The sequence below is a fragment of the Nilaparvata lugens genome, chromosome 4 (genome assembly GCF_014356525.2).
Source record: "Nilaparvata lugens isolate BPH chromosome 4, ASM1435652v1, whole genome shotgun sequence".
NCBI classification, from domain to species: Eukaryota; Metazoa; Arthropoda; class Insecta; order Hemiptera; family Delphacidae; genus Nilaparvata; species Nilaparvata lugens.
Window position 1 is genome coordinate 73179605 of NC_052507.1, and position 20945 is coordinate 73200549.

Sequence of the window (20945 nt, forward strand, 5' to 3'; positions counted from 1 at the left end):
CAACTCTTCTTGTCAGCAAGTAATGGTTATCCCTTGAAGACAACAAGAAGAGCGTGAGAAAAGAGCATGAGAGCAAAATCTAACCGGCCGATAGAGTTCTCTCCACCTCAATAACTTGCTTTTATTATGAGGTAGGACTGAAGAGTGTTGAATGCCTCACCGGAAATGTCAAACGACACCAACTTCCTCAGCAAAAATTCACGTGAGACACAATCAAAGGCTTTACTCAGATCACTAATCACCAATCGCGAGGAATCTCCAGTCTCAGAAGCAGCCAAGACCCTCTCTCAACCAGAGACAAGGTAGCTGTAGAAGTAGATCTACCTCTTCGAAAATGCTGGCTCTTTACAAATTTGTCATCCTTCTCGAAATGGTTCACCTGCTGCTCATTCATTACTGGCTCATCCATCACCTTATCAAATATAGGGACAATGGAGACCAGTCTGAAACTTAAGATTAGGACAACTTACGACAAAAAGATTAGGATCTCCTTTTCATATTCTATGAAAATTATAGATTTTCCTTTATAAGAAAAGTTATCAAATTGATTTTTTGTAATTTCATACTAATTTTTTCGTAACCTCCTTTACATATTTTCTTTATAAGAAAATATAAAGAAATTCTATCAAGATTTCCTCCTTTCCTTAGATTTACCTTTATAAGAAATGTTATATGTAATGTAGTATTTGTAGTATTTTTATATTATTTTCTTAATCATTTATTTCATCCAGGGATCTTCTCAATCTTCAAGTATCACACAGAAGTTTGGCAATAGTCGAGTGAGTCCATCGCCCACCACTCTTGTTGGCCATGAGGGGAAATATACTCCCAGCACATCGGTTCCTGACCTTGCTCATAGGTAAATTAATATAATTTAAATAATGTGAGGGAGGAAAAAGGTATTAACTTTTATTTATAATATTTTACACTTGACGTACAAAAAATAATAATGACTCGGAAACAATAAAATTCTACACAAACAGGATTGAGGAAGAACTTTCCTCCAAGAAAGAAAGAGAAATAAAAAAAAAGAAAATATCGAACTAAGGAATATATTGAAATCAATGAATGAATGAATGAATCAGAATATTTTTAACATCTCAATAACCACTGCAGTTACAATATTCTGATTAGCTTCTCTGATTTATCGGCAAATACTTGTTACACTATCGATGCTACGTGTGTGTGTAATGGATTAAGATGAATTTACAGTGTGAAGCACGAATACTAGAATACAGTGCTCTAGTATCCGTGTTGTGAAGTATAAGCTATTTTTGGATTTCAGATATCGAGTTACTTACGGAAGGTAGATAAATTGAACATAAAAAAATCTGACAATCAAATCAAATCAATTTATTTCCATTTTTTACAGTATATACAGAGCATGAAATTACCATAGTTACGGAAATAATTACAAGATAACTAAAAATTACAATCATACCCTAAAGAACATTACAGAAAATCATTATTATGCAAAATAATCCCAAAGGTTACAAAAACCTGTTTGGGCAGAAGAAAGGAAGTGTTGCTGTTAACACAAAGCAAATTGAGAAAGAGAAAAAACTGAAAAGACAAGAAAAAAGGAAAGAGAACTTCAGTATCAGTTGAACATTATAAAAATACTAACAATATTACATTATACACAATAACATTACAAACTAAAAAAAATGTCGCGCTTACCAGTTGTAAAAAAATAAATGGAACAAGAACAATTTAGCAGAATTGATTGGGAATTTACTTGCAACTTTGTCATATGCACATAAATATGGAAGTATCTATAGTGAGGTCCACGTTATAATGGCAGTGGATAAAGATAGAAGAATAGCGATGCCGATTCTCTGCATTAATTAATTATATTTCTACACTGTCAAAAACATAATTGGCATCGTTGTGGACCTAGAAATGGATAGTACCACGGGCTTTGTCGAATGATAGACAAGGATAGCAAAACCAAAGTTGATCAAATACTGTCATTATAAAGTGGACCTCACTATAGTACTGTAGTTTTTCTACTGACAACACGATGGTGTACTACCGTGCAGGCCTGCAGTTCAAACAGTTGAAGTGTTTTGTGGCCAGGCCGACATAGTGTGAATGTGCTTACTCTTTATTTATTTCTTTGTTATTGAATTTATTTATTCATTCATTCTGTGCAGGTTTGCTGGCATGACAGTAGCAAGTGGTTCAGAACAGCAAAACGCGATGAGGCTTCCCCCTCCACATTCAGTCTACGCAAGCGGCCTGTTAACAGCGGTTGGTCATACCTACATTAACCAGTATACTGGATCCGAGTACAACATAGACAAGCAACAGGTATGTTACTTATTACACAGACATACATGTTACGTTTTACCAAACAGGTTTATGTCACTTCCATATACCCCATTCATACGGAGTTCAGTGGCTAATATTTTATCTATCTATAATTAAAACACTGGGTTGTTGTCAAAATATCGCTTATTTATTAAAAAAAAATCACAAACATGTTTCAACACCAATGGTGTCATCTTCAGTGTGAGAAATTGAAAATCTATCTAATTATCTATCTAACCTGCCTGGTCAGGTGGAACCAAAGCGAGTGCGTCTGCCTGTGCATGCTTAGCGGCTGATACAGGTGACTGGAGAATAATTGAGATTCAATTATTCATACCTGCGTAGATGTGTAGATATGAGTGTGTAAGAGTTTGAGTCATCCGGTAAACCTAGCTAAACATAGAGATGGTTGTAGCAAAAATGTCCCGTCTAAAAACTCAACCGACCAATTTAGAAAGTTTGGAATATTCTGACTATGATTTATGACTAAGAAACATCTACCAAGCTTGATTTAGATGGCTTAGCTTGACGGCTGCTACTTAAACAGCAACAATCTTTGCTTTAGTCTAAGGTATTTATTTATTCCATGAAAACATAGAAAGGCTCACAGACAAACTCTAGTACGAGCCCTCATGTGGTAGTATAACATTACAATTAACATACAAAAAAGAAAACAAAAGAAACTATATTGCACTTGTTAAAAATATTCACGATTAACTAATAAGATTAGAAGAGAACGATATTTGGGTTAGATTCCGGGAAGTTAGTAAAGGGGTATAGGAAGAAAGATATGTATAATTATACAAAGAAAGAAGAAACAGTTGAAAAAGGGAGAGTTAGTGGAGCTCAAAAATTATAATTTATTCATCAATTGAGCAGCATAATTTTTTATCTTCAAGCTTGAGGATATTGAATGAATTCATTTAAATACTGGCACACATAGTGCCCCACCATTCGCTACCATCTTCAAACCCTTCGGTTGACAGCTGTTCGGTACACTTTTTATTATTTAAATTGGATAATCTTTTTCTATATAATTGTTAAGATCATTGTAATTATAAGAGTAAGAAAAAGCGGCAACTTAGATTTTTAAGTGGTCTAATAAGCGAGTTATTGGCTGTTGAAGTGCCAACTTTCCAGATTCCGTTTTCTTCCCAGATCATAAACGGTTTCGACATTATTATTAGAACTTCTCTTGAAAATTCAAAAAAATGTATCTTTCCAAACTAAAACATTTTATTCCCCATATCGTTCATAAATAAAAAAGTAACATTTTTTGTAAATTCGATAATTTGTTTATTTTGGCATTAATCGCGAAAAAACGCATCTTAGAACAAAGCCAATGATATACTGAATGTATTAAAAAAAAAACTAATGGAAATTTCGAAACCGTTTATGATCTGGGAAGAAAACGGAGTTCAGCACTTCAACAACCCAAAAAATAAATCATTTATATAACCTCTAGACTGTGTATTCCAAATTAAGGTTTAAAGCAGTTTTTGGCGAATGCCTATTGTTTTTGCCTGCATTGTATTTATTGTCTATGAATAAATGAAATGAAATTTAAATAAAAATAAAAAGGTGTATCGAACAGCCTTAATACTAAATACTAGTGCTCATTACATTTACTATAAAGTAACTCACTTATACAATAACTGCAGTCCTCAGTTAATCCAAGTAGAAGAAGAAAGTGAAACCATTTGAAGAAGATTAATTGAAAACTACTTTTCACATTTCAAAATTAACGAAACATTTTTATAAATAGAAGTTGTTATTATTGTTTCACAAGATATTCTGTGATGAATTGCTACGATGGCTTTATATAACTGGCAAAATTTATTAAAAATTGGCTGGTTTCTGTTTATAATCTTCAAATCTTCATTTTGTATTTGTAGGGTGGATCACAGCTGAGTCCAAATTATATATCTGTGCACAGCGCCGGTGACATCACAGATCCTTGTCTCAGGTACAACGAATCACCCGCCTACACCGATTATAGGCTACAGCCCTATCAACAGGTAAGTTCTCCGAATGTGTAAAAATATATGAAATGTTATAATTTTGGTATTATGGTATTATTGGCTATTGTTTTGTGTTCATTTATAAGTTCAGTTGAAAATAAAAATTGTTGATCTATAGTTGGAATAGAGAAATATATTTGTGAAACCCAGAGGCGTATATAAGGGGGGACCCCCCCCCAAAATAATGAATATGAAGAAAAATCAGTACAGTAATTACAGATAAAAGTACAGTAATCTGAATTTTTTGACGTCCTGACGGTAAAGGGTGTTCAGTACAAATCACCCTCTGAATATGAGCAGCAAAACTGATATTAATTATCAAGGGGTGTTACTTAAAATTACTAAACCTAACATTAACCTTGGCCCCCCTAAAAATATATTCAATATATGCCACTGGAGATAAATTATTTTGAAACATGAACGTCTCAGAATATGAGAAAATTGTGAAGAATGGGAATATTAGTGGTAAGTATAATTTAAATTGTTTGTATTTGTTTTAGGTTCCTTACAATCAGCAGATTGTCTCAGCACATTCCTTCAATCATCCGAGACACTCTCTGTCTCAGAGCCGAGGTCAGCCTCCAGGTAATATTTAATAGTTTTTCTTCATTATTTGTGATAACTCTTATTAAGTTTTCTAATTTATCATTTCTATGCTAATAAGGGTGTAATTTCTGTGTTTTGACGATTTTCCAATAACCTATGCTTTAGAATCTTTTTCATAGCATTCGTACTAATATTGAAAGAAAATCAATACTCAATCATTAATGAATTTGATTAATGATAACGTTCCTGTCCGTTTTACAGACCAATTCACAATCTGTTTGTACCAAAATAACAGTTCGCGATTCTTTATGTGCAAGTTTTATTTATGTTTTGAAAAAAAATTATAAAAATAATTTGGTCAAAAATTGAAGATTCAACTTGAATTACATCAAGTATATTCTCTAGACCTTTTACTGTAAGACTAGAAACTAGAACATCAAACGTTTCAAGGGGACCTTGAAAGATATAGAAAACCTAAAATTGGGCTACCTTTGTTTTTTTTTTTGAAAAACAATACTTTTCTTATATTAGGTAGTGTAGGTAGAGCAAGTAGAATAAAATTTCATCGAAAGTAAAAAAGTCAGGCAACATTTGCTTTAACAAAACAGTTTAAGCTATTTCATTATGCTTTAATTGAATGCCGCTTTTATAATTTGGAACTATTAACTGATTGAACAAATATCTCTATTATGTAGTGTGTATTTTTAGGAAATAAATAAATTTCAAATCATCTATTACGGTATTTTTTGTACTGCTGTACTTTTCACGATATTTGTTACTCAATTTTATATTAAACTATTTTATTATGCTTTAATTGAATGCCGCTTTTATAATTTGAAACTATTAACTGATTGAACAAATATATTTATTTATCAACAACGTTGAGGCGATCCAGCTGCTGGACAATGGAGGTTTGGTGCGGAGGCTCAAAAGGAGGAAACCGTATGAACTAGTGTAGTGCTTGTTCAATTAGTGTCCAGTGAAAGAGCAGAGCAGTGATTGAGTGAATCTAGCTAGCTTCTATAGTACAGTCAACAAGTGTACATATTAATTGAATAAACAATATCAGTAAGAATTTCCAATGAGATATTCGCTGTTAAAATTTTCAAGTAGTATGTTAGGGTGGAAAAAAATAGCTCATTAGTCTCCAGACTAGATAGCTATAGTATTGACAATAAAAAAAATAAAAATTATATATATATTTATTATGCAGTGTGTATTTTTAGGAAATTAATTAATTTCGAATATTCTATTACGATATTTTTTGTACTGCTGTACTTTTCACGATATTTGTGACTCAACTTTATGTTAATGTCACACGCGTGAATCTGGATTATTTATTTTTTACTGTCATGTGTTGAATTAACTTTGAATTGAATTTTCTGTAGGTTCTGTACAGGTAATAAGAATTCCCTGCCCCTATCCCAATACTAAATTCAATTTGAACTGAATTTGGTATGTAATGTTGTTCAGGTGTCGATTCGGGCGACGAGCTGCCCCTTCCACCGGGCTGGTCAGTGGACTACACACTGCGGGGCCGCAAGTACTACATCGACCACAACACCAAGACGACACACTGGTCGCACCCGCTGGAGAAGGAAGGCCTGCCCACCGGCTGGGAGCGCATCGAGTCACCCGAGTATGGCGTCTACTATGTCAACCACATCACAAAGGCGGCGCAGTACGAGCACCCCTGCGCCCCCCACTTCATCTACCAGCCGGAAGTGCGCTTTCAGCTGGAGATGGCGCCCCCTCCCATCCCCCGCCACACACACTTTCATCCCCACAGCGTGCTAGTCCCTGCCAACCCCTATCTCAACCAAGGTAACCAATCACTTTAATGTACCTATTTTTCAATTCATATTCTTATTCAATTTTATTTATTTATAATTTTTACAAAGTAGCACTGATTGGGAGAGAAAAACTAAGGATACTCCTTGTACCATTTTTCTCCTAAATTTAGATAACATTTTAAAAGTCCGAGAAAGGGTTATGGTTTCACTATAGGTTAGGTTATTATTATGTTGTGTCAACGTTATAATGACAGTATTTGATTAACATTGATGTTGCTATCCTTGTCTATCATAAAGCAGATAGCGCTATCTTTCTCTATCTTCGCAACGCTGCCAGATGGTTCATGTAGAAATATAATTAATGAATACAATATTTTTTAATCTCAATTATAAAATCTATTGATTCAGTCATCGAAAAAACATTTTTTGACGAATAAAATTGGTCATTTAAAACGAGAATGGACAGTTGATATTAGATCTGATAAACCGGTATCAGCTATATTCTGTATAGAAGGCAGAGAATCGGCAACGCTATTCTCCTATCTTTATCCACTGCCATTATAACGTTGACCTCAGTATAGGTAATAATGAGTATTTTTTGCCTTGTTTCTCCATATCTGTGAATTTCTGTAAAGTGTGAGGTTTTTAGTTCGAAAATTTTTAGTTTCAATCAAAATTTAGACTTTTTGAATAATTATTAAGTTACTGTTCTAGATTTTTTGATTCTAGGCTCTAATAGTATCTATTTGGTTCAAAATTTGCTCGTTTGAAGTCTGAGTATTGAAGAGCATAAATTTTATTTTGAAAAGTGAAAGTGACATAACCAACATTTTGATTTGGACAGTATAGTATAAATTGGAAATGGGACAGTTTTAGGTATGAGCCTGTTGTGCCTTTCCTCATCTCAAGTATTTGTACACAATGTGATAAATAAATAAATTCCCAAGACTAAATTCTCATTCATTACATAGTTTATTTATTTACATTCCATGATATACTAACATAATCATATATGCATGATTAGATAACCACCAAAAAGTAGGTTATGTTCCTTCATTTTTCGAGTCAAATTTTGAGTCCAAAAATATACAAACCTACAGATTATAGTGATAATGCATCCAATGAATGTACACAGTACAGTAATTATTCTATTTGTGTGATTTTCCTGGATATAGCTGTTCTGTTTTTTGTTTTATTTAATTCATGAACTCGTTCTTAGTAAGCCGGGTTTAGACGCTCAAGCCATTTGTGCAAACTGGCTTGCGCAAGCCAAAAAATCTGGCTTGAGCAAATTCTGATCTGACAGAAAATCGGCTTGCGGTTGGAGTATTGGAATGAGCGTTCAAACACTGCTCAAGCCATTTGCGCAAACTGGCAGGCCAAAAGTACGTTTTCGCGCATGCGCACGCGAATCCTGACCACAACTGAACCTCTAGTTTGACTGTCTCGTGATTTTTATTTATTATTACCTATTCAAGTTTTCATGCTAAATATATTAGTGTTTAGTTCTCAAGTGTTTCATAATTAATAGTGTCTATAATATTAGTATATCATAATAATTAATAAATATGGCAAATTAAAAAGATTTCCTGAGTGATTTAATAGAAGTTTATAAATCTTTTCCTTGTCTATGGCAAATTTAGTCCAAAGAATTCAGTGATCGCTAGGCTAAATCTCATGCTTATGATGCCCTAATAGAAAAAATGCGATCAGTTGACCAAGAAGCTGACAGGCAGACTGTGGAGTGATATATGGATACTATGAGTGATCTGGATAACAATCTAATATAGATCAAAACTGATTTGGATAGCTACTGCTTCCATAGATAACTGCTACTGATAGCAGTTTATTAGCTGGTTTTTAGGTTAGTATCAGTGAAATTCACAAGCCAAATTGTACTTTGTGACATTGATCATTTTCATGTATTTTATTTGTTTTTATAATAATTGACATTTGCCATATCTGTAATGTACAGTTTTTATGCAATAAAAATATTTATTTATTTATTTTAACTGAACTGAGCGTGTGAACAGAAGAATTTTATTTCGCTCGTTTGCGCAAATTTGGCTTGCGCAAGCCAGTTTGCGCAAATGGCGTGAGCGTCTAAACCCGGCTGTACATTAGTACAAAATACATTAGTATTAACTTAGCAAAAAATACCCTGTTTTGGACTTTTCTTCAAATTTTAGACAAACAGTCTCATTGAATCAAGTGTTTAGAGATGAAACTCCTCTATCCTCATCATAAGCCTATTAACAATTAATTAGTTTAAACATTTTATTTGTTCGATTTAATAACTATTATAACCCATAACTATTGGTTTTGCGAGAGCTCCCAACTTCTCTTTAGTATTTAATTTATTAATTTTATTTTAGTACAATAACACTTCATATAGTATTACTTTTATTTTCTTGTATAACATTTTGCAGATGGAAATAAATTAGAAATAGAAATTGCAGAATTTAATTGTGATTTTCGTTGAATAATAATTATTATTTATAACATTCTGTTCTAATTTATTTTCGTGCAATGTTTTAGAAATACCTCATTGGCTGAATGTCTACTCAAAGGCATCCCAAAATTTGGATCACAAGCTGCGTTGGGAAATGTTCAGGTTACCAGAATTAGACTGTTTCAATGCTATGCTAACAAGGCTGTACAAGCAAGAGCTGGAAGAAATTGTCATGAGATATGAAGCATACAGGTAAGCCAACTTAGATTATAACAATCTTAATGATAATATCCAACGTCTGTTTCAAACTGTTGGTATTTAGTTCACATTACTTCTAGCGTTGCTCTTGACCAGCTTCCCTGAAAAATCGGATTTCTTTTTGTTGCGCGACTCTGTATTAATTTGGTCTTCCAAATCTTTGACGCCATCGATCCCACAATTGTGGGTAATGGATGAAGCTGAAGGTATTAAGAGGTATTAAGGTAGCCTATTGCTTTCCGAAAAAAATTAAGGTACCCCAATTTGTAAATTTCTATACGTTTCAAGTTCCCCTGAGTCCAAAAAAGTGGTTTTTGGGCATTGGTCTGTATGTGTATGTGTGCGTGTTTGTGTGTGTGTATGTGTGTGTGTGTGTGCACATGTTCGCGCGCGCGTCTGTGTACACGATATCTCATCTCCCAATCAACGGAATGACTTGAAATTTCGAACTTAAGTTCCTTACAATATAAGGATCGGACACGAACAATTTCGATCAAATTCAATTAAAGATGGCGGCTAAAATGGCGAAAATGATGTCAAAAACAGGGTTTTCGCGATTTTCTCGAAAACGGCTCCAACGATTTTGATCAAATTCATACCTAAACTAGTCATTGATAAGCTCTATCAACTGCCATAAGTCCCATATCTGTAAAAATTTCAGGAGCTCCGCCCCATCTATGCAAAGTTTGATTTTATATTCCCAATTATCAGGCTTCAGATACAATTTAAACAAAACAATTTAACGTTAATCATTAAACAAAAAACGTCCAAGTGGAAAAGATTGAGCATGAAAATCTCTACAATTAATGTTCAGTAACATTTTCACCTGAAATTGAAAATAAGCTCGAAATTCGAGAAAATGTGATTATTTCAATTGCAAACTGTTGACAACTGTTGATTCTATTAAATCATTCACTATGAAGAGATAGCAGACCTCGTGTGTTTCCAGCGTAATTGTCCTGTCACCAGCTGGCTCAGATCTTTGAATAGTAGTAGACTTGAGATGCGCGGGAACACTAAAAAAAAATCGTATGGCTTTTGTTGGTGGGGAATCCCTTTCGGGAAGGTCCCACCGCCTGAATATATAATTTAAGCCGTCAATGGGCCTTACGACTGTCATACTTCAGCCGGGACCGACAGTTTAACGTGCCCATCCGATAACACGGGAGTGATCTGGTTAAAAAACTTTTGGTAATGAGGGGGGTTCGAACCCGGGATCTCTATGCTGCTACGCAAGCACTCTATCCACTAGACCACGGATGACTCCACAGGAACACTAGCGTCAGGTGATCAATTTTCATAACGGCAAGGAAAGTTGTGTGAGTGCGCCACACCAGATTTTTGTGAGTCCTGTTTATGTTTTTACTTTCCTTGCCCTACCTACTACCATAGAAATGGAAAGTATTGCTTTCCAAAAATTCAAGGTACCTCAATTTCATGTTTTTTATACGTTTCAAGATCCCCTGAGTCCAAATACTGTACATGATTCTTGATGAATGTTAAAAGCTTGAAACACGTTTCAGGACAAAATATTGATTTATTTGAATTCACAGATCGGCTCTCCTGTGTGAAATGGATCAGCGGCTGTCGGCCTCACAACACGCGAGGATGCTAATGGCCGCCCCGCCGCCCCCGGAGCTGGATGGGGGCGGTGCAAGCGGAGGCGGCGGCATCAAAGTGATCGAGTTGAGTTCGGAAGCCCTCAAGGAGACCGCCCTGTCGCATCAGTCCGAGACGAAGGTTTGACACTTCCTCAACATACGACGGCTGTGATTTCTATAGCTTAATTTATTTTTTAGTAGATTAAACAGACTCGAGGCTACAGAAAAACAAACTTTCACTTCATTGGTTTAAAGGGATTTACAAGAAGATTCGAGGCTGCAGGTTTGAGGCTACAGTTAGTCAGATTCACTTAAAACTGTCAGCCTTATTCAATGGGAAGCCTTGATTTCATTTACAAGGAATGTTGACAGTTTGAAATGAATCTGACAATAGATGAGTTTGAAATTAAATGAGTGTTTCTTTTATCAGACTTGGTGCCGGTTGCACAACAGCCGGTTAAATTTTAACCGTGATTATTTCCACGAGAACCAATCAGAGAAGCCGTCATTTGAAAAACGCCTTCTCTGATTGGTTCTCTTAAAGTTAATCACGGTTAAATTCAACCGGCTGTTGTGCAACCGGGCCTTAGAGATTGAGGCACAGTTGAACAAAACCCGGTTAATCATGATTAATTTCACGAGAACCAATCAGAGAAGGCTTTTTCGAAAAAAATACTTTTCTGATTGGTACTAGTGAAATTAATCACGATCAAATTTTACCGGTTTTTGTGCAACTGGCACTTTGAGTCCTCTCCACCAGCGAACCTCTAGTTTCATAGTTGAGTTTCAATCATTCATTAGAAAATTATGCGTAAGATTTGTTTAAAATATTAATATCTTATAAAAACATGCTATTGAGACCGGTTTCATACAAATTGTATCCATTTCTACTTACATGTTATCATGTTTTAGTGTCTGTTTCATTCAAGTCAATTATATTCAACTATACATAAAATGAAGTCATTGCATTATCATGAGGTCATTGAGGTATGTTACGTTTATTGGTTCTCTTCATATTGTTACATCTTTTTACGGCGGTTAAAGGTAGGCGCACACAGATCGTCATCGGACGGACGGCACTGATCGGATGATTAGATTCGATGCGGTTTTCAATTGGAGTGCGCATACCTATCCGCATCGTATAGGTATGCGTACTCCAATTGAAAACAATGTATCAAATCTAATCGTCCGATGCGTGCCGTCCGTCTGATGACGATCTGTGTGCGCCTACCTTTAGACTTGGCTTCAATCTGAACTTAATTGGTGCTGTATCAGATTATGGTTGATGAAAGATCAAACCTTGATTAACGTTTGTATCGAAAGCTTTATTTCTGTTTATAGATTTGATTCTAAGGAAGACATTATTTTAGTGAAATGATTTTCAAGGCAGTGTGTAATAACAAATGATTGTGTTGCATTTTCAAAATTCGGTCGGTTGACTGCCTCCATTCATTATGTTTTGACAAACATATAATTTCAAATAAAAGACGTACTTGTAGATCAAGTGAAACTTCACACTTTATTATATAATATGTCCCAACTATTGGGGAGAATAGCACGAGTAGGATAGTTTGTAAAGCTAGATGCGTTATTTATGTACATTTCTGCTGCCAGTATATTTTAGTTTTTGAAGAAACTTTGAATTCCAACTAGGACTGAACAAATTGGTTTGTTAATATTGAGTTTATTGCGTTGTCGGTTTTTATTAATTTATGTAGACTAGAATATTTCCTTCATAATTATTTGAATAATAATTAGTGACGAATATACCGGTAAGCTATATGTTTTATTCAATCTTGTAATAGTTGAAAACAGAAAGATTTCAACAATGGATTTCTATTTTTTTTATAATTTATTCTTATATTTATTTCAAAATGCATGTTCCTTTTTATGTCCAATTTTAACGTTTACGTGTTATTTTTCTTGTAAAGTACTTTATTTGTTTGTTGAATATGTTGACTTTCAATATACTTTGAAAATCTTTACTTTTGATCTTTAGTAGGGTAAATTCAAGTTAAAAACTTATTAAAATCTGTCTTGAAAAAATTCTTTAAGAATTTTAAGGTTTAATTTAATAAGCTATTATTTAAAATCTTTACTTTTGATCTTTAGTAGGGTAAATTCAAGTTTAAAAACTTATTAAAATCTGTTTTGAAAAAATTCTTTAAGATTTTTAAGGTTCTTTAAGGTTTGATTTAATAAGCTATTATCTTGGCTAGCCTAATAAATCTTTATCGATAAACTTCTATTTAATTCGAATATGTAAATTAAACTCTCGTAATTAAAATGTTAAAAAGTGTAAATTAGTTGAAAATGTAATAAATTGAAAATAAAGATAATTAGTTCCTCTCTGTGCATTAAAATCACAACATTTTTAAAGTTTATTAATGTATTCGAAGGTAATTTTAAATTAGAAAGTAGATTTGATAACCTGGAACAAAATTAGTTTTATTACTTAAAAACAACAAAAAAATGACAAATATAATTATATTTAATATTTCACTTAAAAATTATTTTATTCTTCTAAAATTTACTCTTTTAAAGTAACAAATAGTTTTTGACTTTTATGAAAGTGCTTTCAAGCAATGATAGTTAAACTAATTATTATTATTATTATTAGGTAAATACCTATTATTTTTTCACGTGCCATTAGTGGAACTATTTTTTATTATTTTGCTTAAAAATGTTTTTAGAAAACTGTTTTTTAGTGTTTATACTGCTGATGGTTTCTTTATTACCAATAAAAAATTACATTACTTTATTATGTAGCAGATTGTATATTGATCTACTGATGACTACATCCATACTGAGTGCCTTTACAAGCCGTCAACTGTTATTATATAAAATAATTGTGCTACATCACAAATTTAGAATAATCTTGAAAATGGTAGCCCATTAGTTTATAAAGGTAGCTCATTAGTTTGAAATATTTTAATGCGTTATATTTAGAAAATATTGTATTTACTGAACACTATAAATTCAACTATGTGATATTAGGCTTTCAAAACTGTTGTTATGCAATAAACAAATGATTTTTATAGAATTGAACGAATTCTTCTTGGATATTGATTAATTCTTTTATTGATTCATACAATAAGTACATCATCAAAATGATAGGGAGAGAAAAAAATAAGGTAACCTTGTGCTATTACTCTTCAAAATTTAGATAAGGTTACACATAGTCCGAAATAGGTTAAGTTTTGTAGTTGTTAAACTTCAGTCCTGTTTTTTTAATCCTTGTATTTCTCTTCTTATATATCTATTTCTTTCTACATTCATAGTTTCCACAATACTATATTTCAACAAATGATTTATAGGTAATAATATTAAAATATCGGGACACCGAGCTTCGCTCGTTATTTATTTATTGATAATAGAACACAATTCCTTAAAATGATTGGGGAAGGACTAACAGGCACAGCTCAAAACTCTTTCTTCCCCGAATTTTGATTTATACACTATAAATATTTCAAAAAGTAGGTCATGTTCCATAGACTTGAATTCAGGTCCAATTTTCAGTCCAAACATTTGAAAACAGAAAAGTTCTAATTTAGATTGTTTACAAACCAAATTTAATAACAAAATAACACTCACCAATCACTTAAAACTGTAAAATAATGATTAACTTTGAAAATTATGATATACTCTAATTTAGATTATATACCATGTCATGTCAACAAATCAGATTATTTTGATCAATTCGATTAAAATTTCTAGATAATTTTTCTCGTGAAATAAGCTGATTAATTGCAAATAGTTTAACAGCTGAACATAATTCTGTCTCTCTTCCACACAGGTACTCGCATCTTCTGTTATTGATAGAGGACGAAATTATCATATGTTTTTTAAAGGATGAATAATTATTATCCTTCTAATGTCCTTCAGCGAGTTTTCCCAGGGATGAGACCTAGTGCAATCGAATTTTTATATCATAAACCTACTATGTTTCAAATTTCGTGAAAATCGTTAGAGCCGTTTTAGAGATCCGTTGGACATAAATAACCAGATATAAAAATAACCAGATGAATATAAAAATACATACAGAAATTGCTCGCTTAATATAATAAGATATATAATTAAAAACCTTGGTTATCTAAAGTAGGACATTCACTATATTATCTGGCTAGAGAACCAACAATGTTGAACCACTAGTAAGATCACAACCCGGATTTTTCACCTCTCACGCTCCGAAATTGAAACCATAACGTTTACTAAATTTGACCGATTACAATGAAGCAATATTTTTTTGTAGCCAATTACAATGGAATGTTAAAACTAAAGTTATAGAATCGCTTCAACACACTTTTCTTGCAATCCAATGTTATTATAACTTATTTACCGAGCGAAGTGAGGTCTAAGATTCAAGTCGACGGTTTCGTATTTCTCTTAATGTTCATATGTTGCGCATTTACGGCGGAACGAGGTAATAGATTTTCATGAAATTTTACAGGTATGCTCCTTTTTAAATTGCGCGTCGACGTGAGAAAACAGCTGTTTTATCGAATATTAATTGCATGCAGTGAGGCATGCAATTGATAACTTGAAGTAGCATAGTATTTTCTCCCGACTTTTCTCTGCTTTCAACTCGGTAAGCTTTTGATGATAGTAGTATAGCTGTTTACATCAAATTATTAGCATTGTAGATACAACAACCCAAACAGCCATTAGTCGTTGATACACCGATATCTCGCCGACACGACAGGACAGGACAAAATTTACTAGAATTAAGTTACAAATACTACACATTGCAATAGTATAACATACAAGTTCACTATTAGATCAATAGAAAAATAAGAGGTCCTCCCACATTTTCCTTACATTAACCTTATCTTCTATGATTGTCCTTACAAAAACCTTATCTTGTATGGTGTAGGCACTTAATTCATCAAATAATTTCAGACTAGTATCAAGCGATTTCTGCTTACAATCCCAATAAAATTAGGTATCAAGCCTTATAATATTATCTATGCTATTGAAGCCTTGAAAGAAATATGTGGGCAATGTTGATGATTTTTTGAATGCCAGAATTGCAGCCTTCATATTTGGTGCTACAATTGCTATCCACCATCAGTCCATACATTGCTGCATCATACGTTGATGATCCATATGTGTACTGTTGCAACAATTTATTGCTGCAAATAAAACAATTCATTTTATTCATTTATTTAATTAGTCATAAATGATAGGTGAAGCTTTGTTTTATAGTTCTCTTGGGCTATTAAAGGTATTTAAAACAAAATTTATAATTGAAATGTACAGTATACAGAGTGTTCTGAAAAAAAGGTGCCCATAAGTTAGGGAGTGATTCCTCACATTAAAAGAAGAAAAAAGTTCTAATTAACATAGGTCCGAAAATGGTTAGTTACAAAGTTATACAGGATGAAAGATTTCGTCTGAATTTCAGTTCCCCTGCTGAAACGAAGCCCTACGGGTATTTGTTGGCAGTTAATTAAGACTATGTAAAATTTAGCGTGCTTCATGTAAAATGAGTTGAAAAATTGAATAAAACAGTTTCCAGACCTGTAGCTACAGTAATTTTCAAGATATGTGGCAAAATACGCGAAACTTGGTCCCAAAAACATGTTCCTTTAAGGTTTGAAGCAGATTTGCTATGTTAAATGTACAATAAACATAGAATATTTATTATTTACAGAACTTGTAGAAAATTTAATTTTGAAGAGAAAGATGTAAAATAAATCTTTAATAGACAATCGCAACATTTAAAAAAAACCTTAATTACATACAAAACGCATGAAAAAAGACAATAACTGTTTAAAAGCTCTCTTTTCATGCGTTTTGTATGTAATTAGGTTTATTTTTTAAAGGTTGCGTTTATCGATTATAGACTTATTATACATCTTTCTCTTCGTCATGAAGTTTTCTACAAGTTCTGTAAATTAATATTTTGTGTTAATTATTAACAAATGAGTTAATTAAATATTTTTGTGTAAGATAGGTACGGTAGGCCTATAGGTACGGTACCTATTTAATTTTACGGTTTACCGTTAGTTAGTTGGCTACGTCTTGCAACTTTGGTGAGCTCGGGGGTCTTAAAAAATTAGAACTCTGAATAAAACAAGTTGATACCTACTTGAACATATCCGTGTTGCCAAGCTGTGTGACATTTCAATATTTTCTTGTAAGCCCCTAAGACTGGATACATTCAATTTGACAACACAGTCGATGCAGATTTTTAAATTTGAATATTGAGCTCGCATTGAAATTTCGCACTATTATTAATTTGGCAACACTGATATTTTTTGCAAGTCTTGTTATTATAGTCAACTGCACAAAAATAATCCGATGAAATTAGAACGGCTTGAAAAAATAACACGGTTATTTCGATATTTCCATCTTTACCGGTAGCCTACTTTTTATGATCTAGTATTAAAAAATATTTGTACCTCATAAAATACGGGAATGAATTATTGAAGTTTATCAGTCAATCTTACCTGGCTAAGCCCTCAATAATTTTGTCCCAGCTTGATGCTTTCCTTTCTGTAACTTTTTTGGAAGCAGACTGTACCGCTGTACAGATTGCTTGTTGTAGGCAGGCTGCTCTGTCTATTTGCATTTTATTTATGACATCATCCATAATGTTCACTATTTTATTGAATTCCTCACTCTCTTCGAATCCTGATAAAATTGAAAAGCACTGGTTAAAATCGGTGGAATAATCAATTCAAGTTATTTCCATCAAATTTTGAAAAATGGGTTTCAGCTCGAGAAAGTAGCGGTTCTGCAATTGATTTTTTCAAATAAAATTGAAATATCAAATTAATAATTGTCAGAGTTACAGCAATACACCAGTTGTATCTTATTGTATACATCAACAAATTACAATAATTTTTCAACAAAATCAATAAATAAACAAAAAATAATGTATGAAAATGTAGAATTAATAATGCAAAGGTACAATATTCTTTATTTTTGTTTAGGCTTTCATTCCAAATTCAAAATTCTTCCAAAAGGTACTGATGTACTCTGGTGTGAATATTAATTTGAACACAAGAGCACATCCTGAAATTTCAAAATATAACTTTTTGGGAACAAAATTGTTCTAGAAAAAGTTTTGGATTGATTATTTTTCTCCTGATTAGCCTAACTTGTTTTTTCTATTATATAGGCCCAATTTAAATAAATATTCTGTCATATTCCTCACCGTAACAAAACATTTTTTGGAAACATATACACATTCTTGGAAATTTTCATATTTTTGAATATCATAGTATAACCTTAGAATGTACCTGGGTACAATTCTAGCAAGCCCTAGAAGTTGCATACTAGCTAACTCCATTAAAAATGCCACCCAAACGGATTTCTCCTTGTGAAATAAATATAATGAAAAAATAGACGTGAAAGACTTGATAAGAAGTATAAAGAAATATACAAATGAAAACTACTTGAAGTATTTCAAAGTTTTTCCAGTGTTCAATAATTTTCTAAACTATTGGATAATGATTTTTAATTGAAAAGTAATGTATAGTAGGCTACATAATTACGGACAGGGCACAGCAAGATAGCATACCATGAAAATTAAACCTACATTATCATATATGCAGGTGATCATCAACATTAAAATCACTTCACTTTTATGGGCTACTTTATTCAAATTAATAAAAAACAATATAAAACTTGTCGTACTACCTTTTTATTAAAACATTTTTAAAACTTTAAAACATTTTAACGACTAGTTTCAACCTACTTTTGCCAGTTTTATATCTATTGTAACGGATTCTATTTTTATCAAAATATAACTCTTAAAATTTTTCAAAAAGGAGATTATGGTGAGCGGAATAGGGTTTATCTTTAAAATATTGGAGAATCTAATTATGAAACTTGATGGTATTCAGGATGGTGATGGATAAAAAAAATATTAGGTCGGGGACTATAATTTGAAACTGGCAAATGACAATAATGAATGTGATTCTTGTACTCACCGCTGTTAATAATGATTTGCCTACACGCACTCGTTCGACACAGCTTGACACGGCAACTTTTGGGATCGCACCGTTCACTGCTAACTTTGTAACCGCACTGTTCACTTTCTCATCACTGCCGATTTGTTTCTTGCACTGTCCTGCTTATCATAATGCATGCCAGTAAGGAACGGGAAAGAGGATAGAGGTGCCTAAGTTGTTTGTTTTTCAGCTATTATGTGTTGGAGCTTGGCTAGAGCTGCCTTATCTGCTACGATAGCTGGCAGATAGCAGAGTTGGAATGAATTTGTTTTAGAAAATTGGACAATATTTTTATATTTATTTATTAGATAGAGCGAACAATACAATAGTCGGAAAAGAAAAAACAGGCTATTGCCCAAAACTTCTTCAATTTCCTGATTTTGTCACAAATCGTCCAAATATTATGTAGGTTATGTTCACTTCAATTTCAACACCAAATCTTCAATCTGAAACTATTTAATCGTATAACGTAATATCTTCAACGTATCCATAATCAAAGCTGATATTAATGAAAATTGATCGTTACACTATAAAACTGCAAAATTAAATAGGAATAATCTAATAAATATAATTCAATTTGACTTGAATAATCCTATTTTTGATAAAATTAAAAGTAAATATGATTAAAATTAAATAACTTCAAACAAAGATAATGATTAAGAAATAAATAAATCATACAGTATGAAAATAAACATTTGAACATATAATTATTATCTAGTATCAACTTGTTTATTTTTACATTTTAACTTGTAAATGGCCAAAGTTGGTCGAAACTTGAAATGTTTCAAAGATTTAAAAATGTTTTTAATAAAAGGGTACTACAAGTTTTATATTGCTTTTATTAATCATCAACATTAGTAGCATAGCACTTAAATTAAAACTAAAATAAGTATTTTCCAGATCTTTCGTTTTTTCTAGACTAAAAAGGATAATTTTCGAATAGTACGGTACGGTACCTCTAGAAATGCGTGATGAGGCTTGAGGAATGAATACACGCACCAATCTTGGCACAACGAAAAGAAAGCATGAATAGAAGTGCACTGGCCGTTATCAGAGACTTGGCATTCACATCTACAACTGGATGAGTTTTGCCATGATCCAGGGCCTCTCTGCCAACAGGAATTTGAAGAAAAGGCACGGCAAAATTCAATTCTATCTGTAAAAATTTGAATAATCAAAATGTAACAATCTTCATCAATTATAAATAAATATTCATTCTATTTGCTCACGGACTAGCCATACAAATACAGAAATACAGTTAAATGCACAATATAATTATTCTATAGTTCTAACATTAACATCCAATAGAAATGAAACAATCTTCATTAATTATTGCGTACCGTATTTTCATCGAATTATTTTATATTTTCATAGAATAATTTTATATTTTAATCAAAAAATTTGAGCTACCCAACAGAAATCAGACATGGTAGAAGTTTGTTGTATCCGTGTTTTAACATGGAATTTAAAGTTTTTCTATGATTTCAGTAGTAGGTTCCAGTTTTACTTGAATTATTTATTATACAGTCTCAATCCATATACATTGATAGGGACAATAGGCTAAACCTGAATATGTCTCCTAAATTTTATAAATAATAAAATTTTCCGAGAAATTGACGATGGACATTATTAATCCTCCTGTATGCGGACGTGACCTTCCTCTTAAGGTCATTTGCATACAGTAATGACTTATTTCTGCATGTTGTATATGTATTATAATCTTTGTAACTTGTGAATCTCTATCTTGAATTGCTGTCCACTGTTATTTTATTGTATCTCTAGTAGAGTACCTAGTCTTTTTGATGTATTTTTCGTTCGCAGTGTAGCTCTAGTAGAGTACCTAAGCAATTAACTGTATTGTTTTTTTTTTGCTTCTTTGTTTTGTTTTTTTTCATTGTATTTCTATAGTGGAGCAGAATGATAATACTGCATGCTTAGTTTTCTATTACTTTTAATTTTCACATGTTCTGTATTTTTTTTTTCACGCAGAAATAAAGTCA

At 32.6% G+C, this 20945-nt stretch overlaps 2 protein-coding genes across 2 annotated transcripts in view; one reads left to right on the forward strand and one right to left on the reverse strand.

Annotated features, from left to right (window-relative positions):
* LOC111049169 (protein salvador homolog 1) overlaps positions 1–11281 on the forward strand; it is a 16548-nt gene extending 5267 nt beyond the window's left edge. The window contains exons 3-9 of the mRNA XM_039426398.1: positions 732–859; positions 2157–2313; positions 4209–4331; positions 4835–4919; positions 6354–6704; positions 9212–9377; positions 10937–11281. Of these exons, the coding sequence (XP_039282332.1) occupies positions 732–859; positions 2157–2313; positions 4209–4331; positions 4835–4919; positions 6354–6704; positions 9212–9377; positions 10937–11129 (1203 nt within the window). The 3' untranslated portion in view covers positions 11130–11281. The remainder of the gene's footprint in view (positions 1–731; positions 860–2156; positions 2314–4208; positions 4332–4834; positions 4920–6353; positions 6705–9211; positions 9378–10936) is intronic.
* A 4421-nt stretch (positions 11282–15702) lies between these two features.
* LOC111049162 lies at positions 15703–19388 on the reverse strand. The gene is made up of 3 exons (XM_039426414.1): positions 18925–19388; positions 17437–17620; positions 15703–16116 (listed from the first exon to the last, which is right to left on the reverse strand). Exons 2-3 carry the CDS (start codon positions 17577–17579, stop codon positions 15954–15956), a joined length of 306 nt encoding a protein of 101 aa, XP_039282348.1. The 5' UTR covers positions 17580–17620; positions 18925–19388; the 3' UTR covers positions 15703–15953.
* Between the last annotated feature and the right edge of the window lie 1557 nt (positions 19389–20945).